The sequence below is a fragment of the Dryas octopetala genome, chromosome 8, assembly GCF_963921425.1.
Source record: "Dryas octopetala chromosome 8, drDryOcto1.1, whole genome shotgun sequence".
In the NCBI taxonomy this organism is placed as follows: domain Eukaryota; kingdom Viridiplantae; phylum Streptophyta; class Magnoliopsida; order Rosales; family Rosaceae; genus Dryas; species Dryas octopetala.
The window spans coordinates 13,431,483-13,452,110 of record NC_141373.1 but is presented as its reverse complement, the minus strand read 5'-3'; the positions used below and the strand labels follow the sequence as shown (position 1 = coordinate 13,452,110).

The 20,628-nt window shown below is 35.7% G+C and overlaps 1 protein-coding gene across 2 annotated transcripts; it reads left to right on the top strand.

Moving 5' to 3' along the window:
• Positions 1-4,594: 4,594 nt before the first annotated feature.
• On the top strand, positions 4,595-18,947 carry LOC147277403 (protein PSK SIMULATOR 1-like). Of its 2 annotated transcripts, none has more exons than XM_086255497.1 (13): positions 4,595-4,777; positions 5,024-5,633; positions 7,986-8,311; positions 8,468-8,560; positions 8,665-8,755; positions 11,955-12,048; positions 14,020-14,117; positions 14,699-14,768; positions 15,271-15,374; positions 17,369-17,485; positions 17,637-17,713; positions 18,006-18,050; positions 18,134-18,947. In XM_086255497.1, exons 2-13 carry the CDS (start codon positions 5,277-5,279, stop codon positions 18,648-18,650), a joined length of 1,989 nt encoding a protein of 662 aa, XP_086111623.1. In that variant the 5' UTR covers positions 4,595-4,777; positions 5,024-5,276; the 3' UTR covers positions 18,651-18,947. The 2 variants fall into 2 exon arrangements, with proteins under 2 accessions (XP_086111623.1, XP_086111624.1); XM_086255498.1 differs by having other exon boundaries at positions 5,005-5,633.
• Positions 18,948-20,628: the final 1,681 nt, after the last annotated feature.

Below are 20,628 nucleotides of genomic sequence, written 5' to 3'. Positions count from 1 at the left end.
CAAAGAAGGGAACAATACAATATAGTTGCATACATTGCATAATACATTGCATGTGGGCCATCACAAAAGCATGCAACGTTCACGATTTATTTGATGAAAAATGAAACATAATTAAGAATTCACACATTATATGGGTACTATTACATAGATCACATTTGTGCCAAGAAGAATCCAAGTGGGAGATCCAAGCCCATAATTTTCATAGGACCCTACATCTCATGACTTTTGAGTTGACCAGACAAGAGTTAATGATAAATCTACAAGAAGTCCTGCAACTGATTTTGGATTTAGTTAAAGACAAAAGCATAGCATTGCTTACAAGAAAACATATATAGGTACAATTATTAATTGCTGAAAACTACATCTTCTTTGGTCGCATTGTGTAAACCTAAAGAATATTGTGTTCTTTAGCAGTATGTATGTAGGTCCTTCTCCTTGACCTTATTTGCAAGGAATTTCCAGTGTTCATATAGCTATACCAAGACCAAGAATGAATGTGAGTATCCATGTTGACATCTGCCATTTGGCACTACTTTGCAATTCTTAAGGTAAATGTAGCATGCCGTATACGTACTATTGGCTAACTATAACACAAGATTCTTCTAATTAATGCTTTCATTTTCTTATTTTTATCTTTACGATAAATTATACACAAGCCTTGTGAACTTTGGGTCATCTCTCACTTTGCTCTCTAATAAAAAAATTTGATTCATAATACTTTGTTTTGATGTAACAAAATTTTAGATTGAATTGGACGAATGACCCACATTGCAGCTAAATCATAATTTAGGGGGCAACATGAGTTAATTTTTTCTTTAGGGTATAAAGCGAGATCGATATAGCCTAAATTTTAGAGGGCACGATTGTAATTCTCCCTTTTCTTTTTTCAGAGAAGGAGAGAAAGAATGAAACTCTTGTTATGGGAGTAGAAATAAAGTATTTTATCACTATTAATATTATAAGCTCCAACCAATTAATAACTTTAGGGGCTTTTAGCAATAGCCCCAAAAAACAACTATTTTTAGCAATAAACTCATACTTCCTTTCTATTTATTTTTAAGCAATGAAAATATATATAACTACTTTTAACTTTCTATCCAATCTTTCGTTAACTACTTTGACGTTCTTAGGGCTAGTCCAACCATTTTTTCTAACCATAAAGTGAAACCCTAGTTCAATTTCTAAATGACACTGATCTTAGAACTTAGGTTTGAATTGAATAAAACTATCTGTTATCACTCGATCTTTTTAGAAAATTCCATAAATCAATTAAAATTCTTTGATAATCCAACTTCTCTTTTTTTTTTCTTCTCATTTTTGGGAAAAATTATAGGGTATAACCGATATACCGACACGTGGTATAACCAATCTAACATATAAGGGTATTATTGGACGATACATTTATATTAGTAGGGTATAGTATTAATAACATCCACTCATATTATAACACAGACTGGTTATACCACGTGTCAATATATCGGTTATACAGAATAATTTCTCCATTTTTTGTACCTAAGCTCTGACCTATGTCCTAAATTAGCACGTAAACTTTTATTTGACCTAATTGAGTACAATTTTGTGTTTAAGAAGTACCCAATTGAATTTTTGTTAAAATTGTTAACAAAAGTTAGGTGCAATATAGTCACTTTAAAAAATTATATAATTTATTTATTTTCTTTTATATGTATAAGAGTTAAAAAAAAATTTATTTGCACCACCAACCCTAAGGGCACCCTGTTGTCCCAACTTTTGTCCCCCTATCCAACAACATAGAGAGTTGTTTCTTTAGGGTACATCACGCTCTCAAATTGATTATTTCCTCATCATCCCCTTTCTTTTTCATTCGTCTAGTGTAAATGGATGGGGAATCCCTTTATGTGTTGAGAATAAGAGGAGCCAACAAACTGAAAAATACCCTTGAGAGTCAAGAGACTATAGTACCCAATTTCCTAGACATCAAATCTCATTAGTTCACCTATTAGAACTACCAAAGTCTCACTATAAGCCTGTCATCAGAAACGTCGTTCCAATCTCCAATAGTCGTTCAATCACTGGTGACACTGATGCTCACCCGTTTGAGTTCCATGCCACGTGCCTTCCTTTAAGGGCGCCTCTGGATCGATGATTCCAACCATCTAATCGTGTTGTCACCCATTTGTATGGGCAGATTAAGGACAATGTTATGGGTCGGTTCGCCGGGAGGGGGATGATTTTTCCTTAATGTACACAACTGATAGGCATGTGCACTCTTTATAGGCATAGAGAGGACCAATTAACTAGTATGCCCCTAATTCTTTTACCATCCATCACGGTAAAAGGTAAGGAAACTACTTTTTTATTTGACCAATGACCAAGGCCTAGAACAATCTGCCCACCAAGAGATAAAATTGGTCATGGCGGAGAAATCGAAGTTCAAGTGTTGATATAACAATGGTCGATAAGTTTTGCATGGAAGATGGAAGCATTATTCATCATAGTCTTAGTAAATTTTGATCGCCCAACATCATGCATGTTATAAGAATCTATCAAAGGTATCGGTATGACTTTCCTAAATCCAAATTGACGGCCTACAGTCGAGGTCCAATAAAACTCACATCCGCATGAGTATAGTTGGAAGAAATACCCTTGTTCGATCAAATCAATGCAAGCAAGCTTAAGTATAGAAAATTCTCAAATGTGTGGCAGACGAAGTATTTGAACTGATCATAAGCAAAGACGATCAAGATCATTGGTTGTTGCGTGAAAGCTAATGCTAGGGTGGCGTGGGCTGTTGGTTGCCGTAAAAGCAGCACCTAAGATGGCCTGCAAATATGGAGTGGCCAAGCGTTGGTCAAAACTTTTTGGTTCGATTTGAGTTTGGTTGATCGATGCAGGCACTAATTAACTCAAGACTATTGGGTGTGAGATGTTGCAGCGTGTGCTAAGCTTCTAGTCGATGCGAGATGGCGATTGGTGAGTGCTAGGCAAGTTCGTTGCGAGCTAGGTTATGTGTGTGGGTCAAGCATTAGCAAGTTGGTCGGCATTGGCTTGATTCACAAGGTTGGGTGAGGTACACAAAAGGCTAGTACGGACAAAAGTCTTGGTGTTTTCTTTCGAAATAAAATCCAGTTAGAGCTTGGGCTTTGAGTTTGTAATGTTTGAAATAAGTAGGTTTAGCCAGTTTTAGGATTAAGAAAGAAGGATGAGATGAGTACTTTTGATAGTTTCAACTAGAGGTGTTAAACGGGTCGGGCCGGCCCGAGCACGACACAGCACGACACAATTAAAATAGGCACAACATGACACGATTAAATGGGCCGGGCCGGGCTGAAGTTTTTAGCCCATCGGGCACGACACGAGCACGAGCATGAGCACGACACGAGCCAAGCACGGCACGAGCGCGGGCACAAAATAGGCCCGAATTAGGCATGACTATTTTAACATTGTTTTTTCCATTTTTAGAGAACTTTTCAACAAAAATACTCAATTTTTATGAAAAATAATGTTAATATTTAATTATAAATAAGAAAAAATATCATAAGATTAGTTTTATCACTCTAAAAAATAAAAATAAAAAAAAAGTCTATGGCCCGGCCCGTTTAAGGCACGACACGAGCACGAATGGCCCGCGGGCCGTGCCGGACTTAGATCTTAACTATATGAGTCAGCCCGAGCACGACACGAAAGCCTGATGGACTCAACTTAAATCGGCCCGGCCTGTTTGACACCTCTAGTTTCAACTAGGTGGTCTATGTTTCAAAACATCTAGTTTAATCAGTTTTTTAAGTTAGATAAGAGTCGAGATCCAAACCGAAGTCTTTATTTGGAAGAAAATTAAAAAATTAAATGCAAGATCAACCTAATACCTACCAAGGGAAGATTTTGAAAAGTCTCGTGGCTATGTCTCGCAGGTGAATCAAGAAGTCAAGTTGATCATAGAAAGAATAATTTTGATCATCACGTACATGACCAACAAGAAAAAAAAAATTGTGTAAATTTCTTATTTTGTTAAATTAGAAAACGAGAATGTAGAGGTTCTCATAAGTCATACCCATATATAACACATTTACCTAGTGTTACTAATCTATTTGATAATGACATTTATACATTGGACACTAAAAATTAAAAAATAAAACTTAAAAAAGAAAAAAGAAATACCCTTCCAGTAAAATAATGACACATTAAGTGAAATACAAATGTGAAAAAAAAAATGTGGGACAACTAGCATTATTGAAAAAAATAATGTTACTAATCCATCTATATTATAATAACACCCAAAAAAACCCAAACATTTCCCTTCTCTCCTATTTTTCTTAAACATAATTACGCTTTTTTTCTTTTAAATTTCAACACTCAATGTAATGTTTTATTATAGCAGTGGCCAATGGGCGACTTCGGGTTTTGACCATCTCCTCTTTCTATTCTCCCAACACAACGAAAGAGACTGTTTTAACCACCATTGAGCAAACCTAGAGAGAGATAGAGAGAGGTTGAAGCTGAAAAAAACTGACTCTTACTGCTTCTCACTCACTGTTGCTCTTTGCTGGGTGTTTCATTCTATATTTTTCTTCTTTGTTTTGTAATTCTTTTTTTTTTTGGCCACTTTTTGTTTTGTAATTCTTCGTCTGCTCAGGTTAGCCTATTTTTCTTCTGTAGCTCTCTTACAACTCTTATACTAAAAAAAGAAAACTCAGCTTTCCCTGCCTATCACCATCATTGTTATCATCATCTGCGTTTTCTGAATCTATTGGAAAGTATTACAATCCAGAATCTCTTCCATCTTCTCATAGATCCAACTGTAAGCCCCCCTTCTCTTTCTCTCTCTCTCTCTCTCTCTCTCTCTCTCTCTCTCTCTAACTGGTATTCTTTATGACTACTATTTTTGGTTTTGTTTTGTAGCTATTTGTAAAATCTCAAATTATGCATTTCATAATTTTTATCTAAATTTTGGAAGTGGGTTTTGTAGATTTCCTCCTCATTGTAGTTTTATGTTGTTTTTGAGTGTTTCTGATTAGTGGGTTTTAGGTGTTTCCTTGATTCGCAGCTTCGTGACCCAGAGTTGATGGATTGGAACTCCAACAGTGATCAGAATTGGGTCTGTGGTAATCTTGGTTGAACATGGGTCTCCATATTAATGATTTCACAGCTTTGGAGTAAATCATTCTTATTTTAGAACTCGTTAAAGATGCTTCTGATTTGGCCACTGGTTCCTTAAATCTTGCTCTTCTGATAGATAGAAATATTGTGGTCGGTTGTAATTCTTCAAAAGGCTTCAAGTTGTTGGGCTTGGATTTTGTATGAAATCTACTTTGTGGTTTCTCAGCTCAATGGGTGGGTTTTGCTCCAAGTCGAGGAGATCCACTGTAGACAATGTCCCTGTAAATAGTGTTTCCAGTAGAAGCATTCCTATTGTTAATGGCGATTCTAGTAATGGGTCTCGTGGACTGCCCCCAAAAGTGAATAGCAATTCGATGCCGTCTCCAGTTTGTGATGGCATGGATAAGCAATTACGAGACCCCTTTGCGGTGCCAGAGACAAATGATATGGTTCCTTATGGGCTGATCCCGGATGATGTAAATGATGGGATTCCTCACCTGTCGAGGGCCTTATCGCACAAAACTGGATCTACCAAGACTAAACAGGCTGTTGCAAAGGTAAGCCTAACCTTGAAGTCTTGTTTTTTTTTAATTTTTTTAAATTTATTTTATTTGCTTGAAATTGTGCTACGAATGGTTATTGGATGCGCATTTTGTTTTCTATGGCATTTGGAACCACAAACCTTTCCATGGTGAGAGTGATGGCACTGTTACTCCAAAAAGTGGAGCCATTAGAATGAGTATAGTAAAATGTTGCAGGGATGCCAATTCATAAGTTCTTGCATATTGTATCAATTTATAATTAGGCTTTACTTAGAATATGTTATTGTGAAAACTTGGAATAGGGCGTATCGTGGTTATGGTTTATAGCTGTTGAGACCCTTTGCCTTAGGATACAGATAGAAAAGTTTACCAACATATTGTCCCCAGTTTGTTTGGATCGAGGGAACTGACTGGAAATGGAGGCAATAGAAGTGGGGTACTTTTAACAGGAAAATTGTTCCCATATTTGGATAGTTAGGGGAGGTGTGGAAGTGGTGGGTAAGCTGGAGGGAGCAACTTCCAACCTTCTCACTATAGTGTTGAGAAAGGGTGGGAAATGAGTTAATCCTTTTCCTGTTTTATTTCTAAGACATGCATTATGAATATAGAATAAAGAGACCAATACAATGGTTAATAATATAACAAGGTTCATATAAAAAGACATACTTATAAAAAAATAAAAAAAATTAGAAATACATTCTGTCTTCTCAATAAGCATCCAAATGCATGAAGAGATGCATTAAACTTATCTTTTGTCTGATTCTTTTTTCACCACTTGTTTCCATCACTGCTCTTCTGGTCATTCCCAGGTTACATATAAGATGAAAATGTTGTTTCAATTCAAGACCCTATTTTCGGTAGTTGAAGCCAGTTGTAAAGTGTCATTGCAATTCAAGATACTATCCCGGGTGGTGGTTCTAGATACTTCTTCATGGAGAGTGGAGATTAGTTTTCCCAATTACATCCACTTGATGATAACTCTCTAGACAGTGATTCATAAAGTAAAGCCCATTTAAAATCAGGGATTATTCTAGATAGTTGTTTTTGGTGAATAAATATGTAGAACAAATCATTAGAACGTAGGAAAGGAGGTTGTGCAACGAAGCTGATTTGAGGTGGGTTATTCCAGCATCTTGTACTGCATTATTTGGTGAGAATCATAAGGCTGAAGTTTTTATGGAGGTGCGGAGTGAAGGCTGTGTTTTGGGTTGTGTGAATGGAAATAAATAGAAGGATCTTTAACAGTTATGCATTCAGATTTCGGTATTCCTTGTGGGTTCGGTCTTTCAAATTTCAAGGAAATCCCATTTTTGATATATATATATATATTATTTTTTTTTTCTGATTGGAGGGCTGCTGTTATATAGGGGGAGGGACATGTTGTATTAGATTCTTCATGTTTGTTTGTTAATTGCTAGCTTTGGTATTCGATGAACATCTTGTCCTCTGTTTTGTATGATTTATCAATTCTAATAAAATCTTGTTTGTCAACAAAAAAAAAAAAAAAACAAGAAACGAAAGTAGGAAATGAAGAAAACCAAGTGATAGGAAACTATACTGCTCCTCATAAAAAAAAAAAAAATCAAAGTATTCTTTGAAAATTGATGAAGAAACAGGCAATCAAAGGATGAAAGAGAGAAAAACTGAAGTTCCGAAGAATTATATGTCATCTACTATGCTATAGTAATAAGTTTCTAGCAAAATGACTAGAAGAGCCGCAGACACAAATTATTTTACAGTTTGACTAAAGAATTTCAACTTTAATACATGGCACCATATATCCAGAGTTTTCGTCATAGATTAAACAGCCACCTGTATATACCAAGGACATGCTTGTGAGTTTATTTCTTTGAAGTAAAATAAACTAAAATAAACTAACATGGGTCTTTCCTCTGAAGCCGTAACTTGATCTAACAACACCTAGATCCCTGTTTCATGTTAAAATTACATTCAGTAGCATCTTCTGTTTGTGTTAAACTCTGACTTTGTGGCTATTTTACACGTTCACTTAGTTTCTTTATGTTTTATGTTCTACATGATTGAGCATATAAAAAGTAATGCAAACATTGCATAAATTATGAACATAGACGTCAATTGAAGGGTATGAATATAGATGTCATATTGAAGAATGTTTGCATTAGCCTTGGTGTAATCACATTCTGCATGTAAGTGGATAGAATTTCCCAGCTCATCATGATTGCATAAATTTTTGCTGTTTATGTTGTACTTTGTCTTTCATTTCAGTAGGAAATATGATAGTTGGTGTTTAAAATATATATTGAAGCAATACTGAGCCAATGCTACTGCTTTGCTGTTGGACAGATATACTAAACTGTTTTTCTTTGTTTTTTACCTTGTTTGTTATAGGTATCGGAAGTGAGCTCACTTTTGGGCAGGGCTGGTACTGCTGGCCTTGGGAAGGCGGTGGAAGTTTTGGACACCCTTGGTAGTAGCATGACAAATTTAAACCCAAGCAGTGGTTTTACCTCAGGAGTGACAGTGAAAGGGAATAAAATTTCAATTTTGGCTTTTGAAGTTGCAAACACAATTGTCAAGGGCTCAAATTTAATGCAATCTCTTTCAAAGGATAACATCAAACATTTAAAAGAGGTTGTGCTTCCATCAGAAGGGGTACAAAATTTAATTTCAAGAGATATGGATGAACTCCTGAGAATTGCTGCAGCTGACAAGAGGTTGATAATTGAATATTTCCATCTATAATTTTCTGGATAATCAGGAGAAGCTATAAATATCTTTGTTATTAACTTTTACTTGGCATTTATCTTTTAAATAATTTTATATACAAAGGTTGGAGAATAATAAATAATTTTGTGCTACAATTCTGGCAGAGAAGAACTGAAAGTGTTTTCGGGAGAAGTAGTGCGTTTTGGAAATCGTTGTAAAGACCCTCAGTGGCATAATCTGGATCGCTATTTTGAGAAGTAATCCTAAAAAAATCTTGTTTATTTTCCTTGTATGTGTTCTGTTTAGTTCCTTAGATGAGGTTCTCATACTGCCACCTGTGCTATCTTTTTCGGAATTTTAGGTTGGGTTCAGAACTAACACCGGAGAGGCAATTGAAGGCAGATGCAGAGACAGTGATGCAGCAATTGATGACCTTAGTTCAATATACAGCTGTAAGTTTCTTCTCAATATACAGCTGTAAGTTAATACATGTATAGAGAATGCAACCTCTCATTTGCAGTTGTGTCCATTAGTGACTTGCCTTAGAAGTTTATGTAACAGCGTGCACCACTGTTAAAGAGAATATAAGGATATGTTTCCTTTTTGTCTCTCCTTTCTGCTGAGATATATTAATTAGCATAAGAAGGTCATCGGATCAATTTTACTTTATTTTAAAAATTATTTTGAACGAGGATCTCATATTATCAGTGGACAAGGAGTCCACACCAGATCTACATAGAAACTCTACAATTAAAGTTGAAGCACTACCCAGACCAAGACTAAAACAAATATATAAACATCCAGCTGCTGCCTTCCAATCTAACAGAATAGAAGAGAAGGACAAGTCTTTAAATTCTACTGTAATAGATGCCCACAATGAAGCCCAAAATCTTACTCTATCCCAAATCTCCTCCACCTCTGCCCCTTTTTGGTTTTCTAAGATCCTCCTATTCCTTTCTCTCCAAATAACCCAATGCACAGCCAAAACACTGTGTCCCCAAAGAACTTTAGACTTCTTCCTTCCTCCAAGAACCACATGTTTTTCACTTAATGAAGAGTAGTGTCCTGTTGAGATCACCCAGCTCACCCCAAACTCCCTAAACAGTTTCTTCCACAAGTTTAAAGCTACCAAGCAATTCACAAAGATGTGATCTGCATTTTCCCCCTGCACCTTACAGATGATGCACCAATGAGGCAAAAACAACAATTTGGCTTCCTTTGTAGCAAATCACAGGTATTTACCCTTTCATATGCCACAAGCCATCCTAAAACCTTAACCTTAGGGCAGGCCTTGACTTTCCAAATTTTCCTAGTTGCCCAAAATTCTGGATAAGAGACATCTTTACTCAAAATCTGAAAAAAGATTACAAGAAAAAACTCTTTGAAGAGTACAAAAGGGTGGGAGCGGCTGAGCTATGGGAGAAAATTCGGTTTTGGGCTTGTCTTTAGGCTTCAATGGCTGGGGAATTCGAGGAGCTTTCTTTTTCCGATATATATTTCGATTGGAGAGCAGCTGCTCGTTGATGTGGTTTCCAGTTTGTTTACTCTAGAGTCTCTGATGTCGTTTTCTTGTAGCTTTTAGTGATGAACTGATGATATAGATGTGGACTTCTTGTCCACAGATTGTAAGCAGTTGTTTCCTGATTTAAGGTTTGTTTGGCAGTGCTTTTAGAAGCCTTAAAAGTGCTTTTAAATAGTCAAAAACGTTTTTTCTGTGTTTGGAAAAAAATAAAAGCACTTTTGGGTTATAAAAGCACTTGAAAGTGCTTCCGGAGGAAGCACCTGGTAGCTAGATTCTTCAAGCAGTGCTTCTAAATACATTTATAAGAAGCACTTGGATTTAAAAAAAAAAATTTTATTTTTTTCTAACAAAAATGCTTCTAGTGAAAGCGCTACTAAGTAAAAGCGCTTCCTACAGATGAACTCCCAAACAAGCCCTTAATAAAGTATGCTTCTTTTCTTCAAAAAAGAAAAATAAAATAAAATAAAATAAAATAAAAGAGGCTATTCCTCTTTGTTTCTTTGTTTATCTAAAAATTTCTTTTGTGTTTATTGACAAGTTTCCTTTTTGCATCTTGTCAGCTGGTAATCTAAGTCATATTGATTTTGGTTTCTTGCATGTTGAATGCTAGATATTTGGTAAATCTTCCTGAAAGATTGGTATGAAGCTTATTATTACCATTAATGACTCCAAACATGAGCCTCGTCATAGTCCTCATTCTGTCGAAGGGCTTTCAAGCTGCATATTTAAATTTAGCTCCTTTCAAATGGTTACTTGTAGATGTTAAAAATATTTGTAATTAACCATTGGAGTTCTTAGGTGTCGATAATTTCATGGGATAGAGAGAAAGAGAGAGTAGTTCTGCTTCTTCTTTGTACTTTCCAGGTCATTATGCCACACATGACCCAGTTACCTTCCTTGGGCTAGATCCAAGTCTTGACCTGTGTTTATTCACTTTATTTTGTGTTCGCTTTTGGGATAATCTTAAGGAACTTTATTTTTCTTAGTAATTGGAATTTCCATTTACCCCAGGCCCTTTATCCACTTTATTTTCTATGGAAAACTATTTGTCCTGTTTGTTGTCTTCGCAGTTCCTCTATGAAAGAATGAGTTGGTATTGAGAAATTTAAGTGCAAAGCAATGGATGAATAACATATGTGGTGCAAAGAAAGAGAGTCAACTACCGTGTTTTATTCTGGTTCCACTTATTCTTAATATATTCCTATGAAAAGAGGAAGGGTGTTTGGGAAGGGGGGGAGGGGGGGGGGGGGGGTGGAAGAGAGCAAACCTCTCTTTGCAACCTCTAAATTAGAAGCAAAATCACCAAAAACAGGGTGCCCTAAATCAGGTGAGCATTGGATACAATAGAGCGTGCCTCTTTGCAAGGAGTAAGATGCACCAAAGAAAAAAGGAACAAAAGAGATTATCTGTTGCAATCTGATAGTGTGATTATCTGTTCTGCCTGACTGTACAGTGGCAACTGTCATGTTTTGATTATTCATGATGTTTCAGCTCTTGTCTGCACATTATGGTGAGAATAAGACTAATATGAATCAAGAAGTTGTAGGTTTTGAACCAACAGCCTTTGTGCTATTGCACAACAGTCATGGCTAATTGACCTAACAGGCCAAAGCAACCATAATTGGTTTATTGATCAATTTTGATTTGAGTGTATATTAATTTTAGTTTTATTGATTGATTTTGGTTTATGATTGTGCTATGATCAAATTATGCAGTCTATTCCACTTGGGATTGGACATGGCTTTATTCTTTGCACCTAGGCTCTAAGAAACTTTGGTGCCTGAAGTGTGCATGAGCCTTTAACAGCTGGTACTTAAGGCTTGTAACATGAAGGGGAGGACGAAGATGAGTGGGTACTGTAGTTGAGAACATAGCAGTACACTTTTTGGAGCACAGATTATAATCCTTGATTGCTTGAAATTAGAATGACTACTCATGCTTTGGACTGCTCTGTATGTGTGTCTGTGTACCTATGTGAGCTCTGTGTGTTTTTAGCCTCTTTTTTCTATTTTTAGTGGATACACAAGCCTTGGTGTTGTTAAAAATTGTTCTAACTGCAAAACCACTGCTGGACAGATGTTAATCCTTGGAACTTTACTGAAGGAAAGACACCTTTTTCTTGGTTACAGGAATTATATCATGAATTGCATGCCTTGGACAGATTTGAACAAGATTATCGGCGTAAGCTTCAAGAGGAAGACAACTCAAATACCACCCAAAGAGGTAACTTGCATTTTGTGTTTCCCTTACAATGTCATATGAAAATTGTCTGCGTATTTTGGTCTTGTAGGTTAAGAAAGTTGTTCTATCTTATACATATCCATTGTTTGTTCGGATGATTACTGAGGGCATTAAAGATTTAAATCCATTGATAATGTATTCAATTCGCAGTTGCTACAATATATTTTGCATATGTTTTTGTGTGGATGTGTGTGCGTGTGTTTGTAAGGTAGGCATTTGCCCAAGGCCTAAGGTGGGCCCATGGCCAGTTCTGGCTGTGCCCAAGTCTAATAATTTTGCTTCATTACTACAAGTTCTGAAATTGTTCAATATAAAAGTGATTTATTGATATGGAAATATTTGTTAATTAATAGATACGTTTTCCTCTCAACTAAGGGACTTAAATTGGGGGAAAAGTGAGGGACCAGGCATTTAATGGCTGGATTCACTTTAATGAATTGTCGATTTCAGCTGTGCTGTTAAATTCAGCATTTAGAGATTTATCAGTTATCTGTCATTTTGTTGGATTGGAGAGCTGCGGTTGGGTAGGGATGGTTTGGTCTCTCAAGTGATGTAGGAAATTGATAGAGTTGCAGTCTTTGTTTGTTTTGTTTTCTTTTGAGAGTGTCTTTGGGTTGGTTTGTTTGTAACTAGTTTTTTTTTTTTATAAGAAACAGACTTTCATTAAAAGAAGAAAAAAACAATACAAATACAATGCAGTGAACAAGATGTCCACTATCCTACACTTTCCTATATAAAAAGCTCTAGGATGATAAAAAACCGAACATACAAAAGTTAGGAGAAAGTCTCCCACTCTCCCTAATACACAACAACCCCCCAATTAGACAAGATTACAGAAAGTGAAAAATCCCAAAAAATTGGAGTAACTGATGCCCATAAAGAAGCCCAAAATCAAACTCTCCCACAGAATCACCTCTTCCTCCCACGCATCATCAAAAATCCTTTTATTTCTCTCCAACCAAATTACCCACAAAATGGCTATCATTAGCACATCTCCCCAACTCCATCCCCTTCTCTTTCCCTTCAAAAAGCTGGAAACTCCCATCTCAAACTACACTCTTCTAAAGAGTCTCTGCCACAAAGATGAAGCGACTGGGCACTGCAGCAATAAGTGATCCAAACAGCCCCCCAATTAGACAAGATTACAGAAAATGAAAAATCCCTAAAAATTGGAGTTACTGATGCCCATAAAGAAGCCCAAAATCAAACTCTCTCCCACAGAATATGCACCTCTTCCTCCTGCGCATCATCAAAAATCCTTTTATTTCTCTCCAACCAAATTACCCACAAAATGGCCATCATAGCACGTCTCCCCAACACCATCCCCTTCTCTTTCCCTTCAAAAAACTTAAAACTCCCTGACAGCAAGGCAGTGACTATATCCTGTACCTCGATGTATTTTGTTGGTGGACATCTCGTTTCCTATTAAAAAAAAAAAAAAAAGTTTCTATATCCTGTACCTTGACGGTTTGTTTTGGTAAATATCGTTTCTTATTAAAAAAATCCAACCATTAAATGCATTGTCCCTCACTTCTCCCTCAATTAAAGTCCCTTTGGTGAGCATTTCTTCTATTTTGTCTAAGTTTTTCTTTGTTTGTACGCTTTAATGCTGTGCCTGGGCACTGAAATGCGTTTTTATCGGTGATCCAAGCCAGTACATCTTTAGTTTCGGTTGTTGGCCTCATCTAACAGTGTGCCCTTAAACCTTGTATGTTTTTTAAATTTTGTTTCCTTCATTTTTTTTTTTTTTTTTCCATTGAAATGACTACAATTATCAGTAAGTAACTTTGGTTTATTGTGCCTGTATATTCTTTTCACACGTAGAATGTTATTGTTTTTGGTTTGTTTGATGATCTGATGTAGTGGACTCCTCGTCCACTTATTGTACAGATTGGTTGGTTTAATAAAATTCTTTCTGTGTCTTCATAAAAAAAAAAAAAAAAAACTACGTAGGAGACAGCCTTGCAATCTTAAGAGCAGAGTTGAAGAGTCAAAGGAAGCATGTGAGAAATTTGAAGAAAAAATCACTCTGGTCCAGGATTTTGGAAGAGGTAGCAAGTCAGTATTTCTAATTGTGTATCTCATCTAGGTGCAAATGAAGATAACTTTTTTTTTTTAATTGAATGCTGTGCTTAAAAATTGGATGGTACATATATCGGTAGTTCCTATCGAATACTATCAACGGGTATGCATTAAGGAGCAGTTGTTAATTCTCACCATGTTGAATGATGGTTCAATAATAAAACTTTGGAAGCTTCTATTTTCAGCTAGAAAAATCAATAACCTATGATTTATTGAAATTTTTAATAGCAAAAATACCCTTCTCCAAAGTTACCAAACAGGATTGTTATTAAAAATAAATAAATAAATAAATAAACATTAAACCACTTTAAAAAGTTTGTTTAAAATTTGAAAAATTAAAATAGTAAAACAAGGCTGCTCTGGCTGAAATTTTTTTTATATTTTATTTTTTCTTAGGGATGTCAGGGTGTTTTGGGAATTTGCCAGGGTGTCTTATGTAAAAGTATTATTTTTAAAAATCTGGGTCTTGGTGTATTCAACAATAATCTGGGAGCAAATAGAATTTCCCTTTTAAGTTTTCTACAACCACTCTAATATCTCATATTTGCAGGTCATGGAGAAGCTTGTGGATGTTGTGCATTTCTTACATTTGGAGATTCATGAAGCATTTGGTAGTGCTGGTATGCTTCAAAAGCTTGTATGAAATTTGTGATATTGGTCTTCTAAGAGGTCTTCTAGTTCTGCTTTAGGAAAGTAGGCTGAGAAAGATATGTGGGCATTTCTTGTCCTTGATTAAATTTGACACCTTCAAAATAAATCCGCATATAACTGGGTTAGAAACAATCAAGTTGACCTTGTTAAGTTAATAAAAATAAAAAAAGGAAAACATTAATGTTTATGGCAGGACATGATTAAGATGTGGGGAAACAGATTTATTGTCTAATTTTCTGTGGCTTGTGAAGACCTAAACTGATGCTACATTGGAATCCGCTCCAATCTGATATGATAACGTTGTTACTTTTTGGGATTGTCCAAGTGCTAACATCTCTTGCATATATTTGCGAAAGCTGCTACATATAATATTGTGTATCTCTCCTAATATTTAATCTTGCATAGCAATTATCACTGTGTTCAATTATTAAGTGACTTTTATGTGATGCTTCTCTTTATCTGGTCTTGCAGATACTGATAAACCTGTGAGAGGTTCTCAGAACAATCAAAAAAAGTTGGGGTCTGCTGGTCTTGCATTGCATTATGCAAATATTATCACTCAAATTGATACTCTTGTGAGTTTATGTTATATTCATTGCTGAAATATTCCACCTTTGCAATAATATTTATTTTTTCCTTCTCATTTACTGTAAATATTTCAGTATGTAGTGTCTTCCCTTAACAACTTATTCTGGTAGTACTCTGCTAATTTAGAGGAAAAGATGAAAATCTAATTTTCCAACTACAAGCTAGCAAGTTTTCTGTTTCGATACTTAATTATTTTATTATGGTTCACTAGTCTGCTCAGAGTGGAGCAACCAACTTGGAATGTGAGAATGGGTTGTATATGTTCTTGTGAGATTATGCAACCTCTTATTCTTATGTCTCAAAACCTCTCTCTCTCTCTCTCTCTCTCTCTCTCTCTCTCTCTCTCTCTCTCTCTCTCTCTCTCTCTCCTGGCTTTTTTTTTTTTTTTGTTTTTTTTGTTTTAAGTTTTTGCTACCACTATTTAATGAGCAATTCTATGCCTTGGGGAATTTTTTGTTTTAGGTAGTTGCTTCCCTGCCAAAACCATCCAATATGTGCATGAGTTCACTTCCTTCCTAATAAACGGACCTATATACCTTGAGCAGTAGCTTTTCTTAACTCTACAGAGTCCATACTTGATTGTTGAAAGCTGAAGAAGAATCTATTTCAAACTTGAACAAGTTGGTGTTTGAAAATCACTGCTATGTTGACTCAGCAACTAATCTACAAAACAAATCTCTAGATGCATTTGAAGTTATAACAGCCCACTTTGTTTTGTTAGGTTAATGAAATAAGGCACTCTGATTTTGATTTTTCTACCATGCATGATTGAAAAGATGCTTGTGTCTACCTTTGTTGGACATGCCTTTGAATAAATGGAAAAGATGCTCTTGTCCACCCGTCAGACACTCCATGGATGCTTGAAAGACATAAACCATGATTTACTTAAAAAGAGCCCTGAATTATGAAGGTGTTGCGCAATTTTTGTCAGGAAGATTATGAGTGCTTGTTATTTTTGTAAGTGTTGTTAAATATATGGTTCTTTTCCAAGAAAACATAGAGTCTATTTTTCTAAGAAAAATAAAATATATATATATAAATATTATAATGTTGTCTAGATTTTTGGAAGTTGATGTGTGGCATGTGTCTAACACCCAATATCGGTGTTGACATATGATACTTGTGTCATTGTCCACAAATCATAACTGTTTCTTGACCAAGTAAAACGAGAACAGTAATAACCTACTTTAGTTCAGCTTCTTTACAGCTTTTGATGGGGTCTATATAAATGTGAGCAGTACCTGTGTCTATGAAGTAGAAACTTAATGTTATGCAAGAGTGATGATGAAGATATTGGATTTTTTCAGTTGGCTTCCATGGAAGATAGTAGGATGTGGAAATGTACATGAGTATGGCCATGATTCATGAGTTAGGCATTGTTTCAGTTTGCAAGCCCAACCATACATATCTTAGCCCGTTGCACAATGAGCCTGCCTCAATTTGACATAGGTCCTGCTCATATTTCACATGATTTAGTCATGCTTTTTTTGGGTAATAATAATTTGGGCATCCTATTCATGGAGAACAACTGTACTGATCAGTCTTATTCAAAAATGAAGGGTAATTCTACTGACCCGGTCAAAGCTTAAGAGTTGTAACTTGTGAGTAGTATGCACATTAAGCTAGCTGGTGAAAACAATATTTGCTGGTTGTGAGGTGCACTTATGACATGCATTTAGGATCTGGGATACTTCATTAAGTGTTTTTTTTTTTTTTTTTTTTCCATCTCTTTGATTTTTGTTTCTTGTGTATAACATAACTTACAGATAGCTGGTTATAGTAATTATCTGGACTATAGGTGTAAGTTCCCTATTTTTTTTCAAAACTCAATAGTCATTCTTCTTTTCAATTCAAATTTTATGTTTCTGTTGTGTACCAAAATAATTTATGTTTCTGTTGGTTGAGAATTTGGGAATTTTGTGCTTTATATCGAAACCGGTCAGGGCCTATGAGTTAACTTCTGAATGTAACCAATTACCAGGTGTCTCGATCAAGTTCTGTGCCTCCAAACACACGAGATGCTTTATATCAAGGGTTGCCACCCAGTATAAAGTCAGCTTTGCGCTCAAAACTACAGTCATTTCAGGTTAAGGACGAGGTATCTATGGTTTATTTGATGCATGGAATTATTTTACCAAAATTTTATTTTTCTTATTATTTTTACTTTTGCACTTCAGAGTGAGCTCTTATTTGTTTGCCCATCCATATACTAATTTATAACTATTCTTTTCAAATGCTGTTCTCGGCAGCATACAGTCCCTGAAATCAAAGCAGAAATGGAGAAAACGTTGCAGTGGCTTGTTCCCATTGCCACTAACACAACCAAGTAAAGCTTCAAGCCCTTAAAGCGATTTTTTTTTTTTTTTTGGTTTTCTTCTGGGGGGAGGGGGGTTGTGGAGTAGTCCTGAGCCCTTTTATAAATATTTAAACTCTATGGTTGAATTAGGGAAGAGGAAGAGTACTAGTAGTTTTCCTGTTATCCCTTCTTATGTGAAATGATTGACATAGATTCAAATTTATAGCACTCTTATTTATGACTATCATATTTTCACAACTTCTGTTCAATTCCCTTCAATTCTATTTACTGAGTTGTGCTTTTTGCAATGTGGTTCATTTAGAGCTCATCATGGCTTTGGATGGGTTGGAGAATGGGCGAACACTGGGTGAGTTCTGATTTGAAGGTGCCTTTTCATTTACTTATTGCTTCCTTATATTTTCCTAATTTTATCACATTATAATTCTTTAGGTCTGAGATGAACCGTAAGCCTGCTGGTCAGACCGACTTGCTGAGGATTGAGACGCTTCACCATGCTGATAAAAATAAAACTGAGTCTTACATTCTTGAATTGGTGGTGTGGCTTCACCATCTGGTCAGCCAAGTGAGGGTTGGAAATGGTGGAATCAGATCTCCTGTTAAATCCCCTATTTACTCCCCAAACCAGAATACAGCTGAGGTATCTACGAACAAGCCCAACTGTCCATCCCCCATATTAACGGTCGAAGATCAAGAAATGCTACGATATGTAAGTAAGAGAAAACTGACACCTGGGATTAGTAAGAGTCAGGAATTTGACACTGCAAAGACCAGGTTCAGCAAGCATCATAGGCTGAGTAAGAGTAGTAGCCAGTCCCCAGCAAGTGAAAGTAGGAAGAATCCGTTCCCCATAAGGAGGCCGTCCTCTGTTCCTGTCATTAACTTTGACATCGATCGGATCAAAGCATTGGATGTCATTGATCGAGTGGACACAATCCGAAGTATTTGACCTTTATGGCATATCATGATGCACAGGCGAAGCGGCCTTGTGTGTGTCTAATAGGTCCATCTGCTGCATTTTTCCTTGTTGGGTGCTCTTAGTTTGTGGCGAGGGTGATGTTATGTTAGTAAGCAGATGCTGAGTGATAAGCCATTGCCTTTTTGAATGTTGAAATTTAGGGTGATAAATGTATTGTTCAACGTAAATTAAGTTTCTGTAGAGATGGAAAGGATGTTGGGTCATAGTTTCCCTTATATGTACAGAATATTCAATTAATAATCGAAAGTTCATGGTCCTCTCTCTCTCTCTCTCTCTCTCTAGAACCTTGATCGATAATTTAAAATCCATAGTTTAATCTTTCGTACAATTTAGTAAATTCATATTTGAATCCAAAAGTGCCTAACTTTCTAGAGGTAAAACGCCTCAACAATTCCCCCACGCTTAAGGTGCATTATTTGGCTAGAGGAAGGTCGTTCATGGTTGAACTCTTTACTTATTGCTGATGTAACCAATTTACAAAGCTCATAATAATTGCACTCTTCTCTTGTAATAAAAATAAAAATAAAAGGTGCATTATTTGTTATGTGAAAATAACTGTAAACTACCCATCAGTCACTATAAACTATTAACGAATTTGACTCGGCAAATTAATTGGAACATGATTTGTACAAACCAACAACCATACATATATACTTTAGTACAAGATCGTATATTCATATTTATGTTTTCAGCATTCTGTGTTGTGATCACAATTTTTCAGCTTATAATTTTCAATTAATTGAACCCCCTGCTATTTCTCGACAGTCCGGGTAATGAATGGGAAGAAAGAAAAGTTAGAATTTGCTGCTTTGGTATTAAGGAAGTGGTTAGTTTGAATCTGTAGGCACTGGACCTTGGAAAAAGTCCGGGCCCACTTGAATTCTCGATGTAGATTCTCCATAGTTGGTTCTAAATTCGAATGCCTCCTTTTTCCGATCTAATTCCTCTATTGACTCCAAGTCGTTGAAGAATAGTGGCGTTGCAAGAAATCCATCTACCTAGTCTTTCTTATCCCATCGCTAGCTTAACTGGAGCTATAAAATAATAATATACGTATTTTAATCAGACGAAGATGAATTCGAATTTGGGACCTCTTAATACTACTGGACCAACAATTAGTTGTGATAGCAAATTTAAAACTTCACTTGCTATCATGTTTCATGTAGCTTGAAATTGGCACATTCAAAGGCTATGCTGCAAAAAACCCGAGAAAGATATTAAAGAGAAGCGACACATAGACAAACAATCTTTTTTTTACTTATTTATAAGTGTTAAAAAATAAAGGACAAAAGAGAAATTAATGAGAAAATTCAGATTTATTTTTCCTTTTCATTAGGCCTTTATTTGTAGGCTCCCGGATAACTAGTTTTATATCAAATCCAACTTTTAAACAATAATATTTCTTGAGATAAATAACCTAATTCTCTAGACTACAACAAATAATGTCATCCACAATATTTACAACACTCCTCTAAACAACTTTTGTCTAGATCATTGAAATAGCGTTAGATGCACTTAATGTTACCTCGTTAAAAAAGTAAAAGAGTATATCGCGCATATATATGTCATGTGATGCTACCAAAAAATAGCATCTGATAGTAAATTCATATGAGCTTGGTTGTATTTGGAGTGTTTGGGGGATATTTGCAAAAGACACTATGATGCCCAAGTTAGTAAAAATTCTTACAGGGAGAGAATTAGAAAGAATTCTAAGTATGAAATTCTCACAAATGAATAAGAATTGTCACAATGATTAAAGGTTCTAAGGGCTTGTTTGATATTGTTTTGTAGGAAGCACTTTTGTTAGAAATACATAATTTTTTGTTAAAAATCAAAGTGTTTCTAGTAATGCACCTGAAAGCGCCTTTTGAGGAAACACCTACATCATTTGAAAGCACTTTTAAGTTCTTTTATAACCTCAAAGCTCTTTTAACTTTTTTGTCATAGG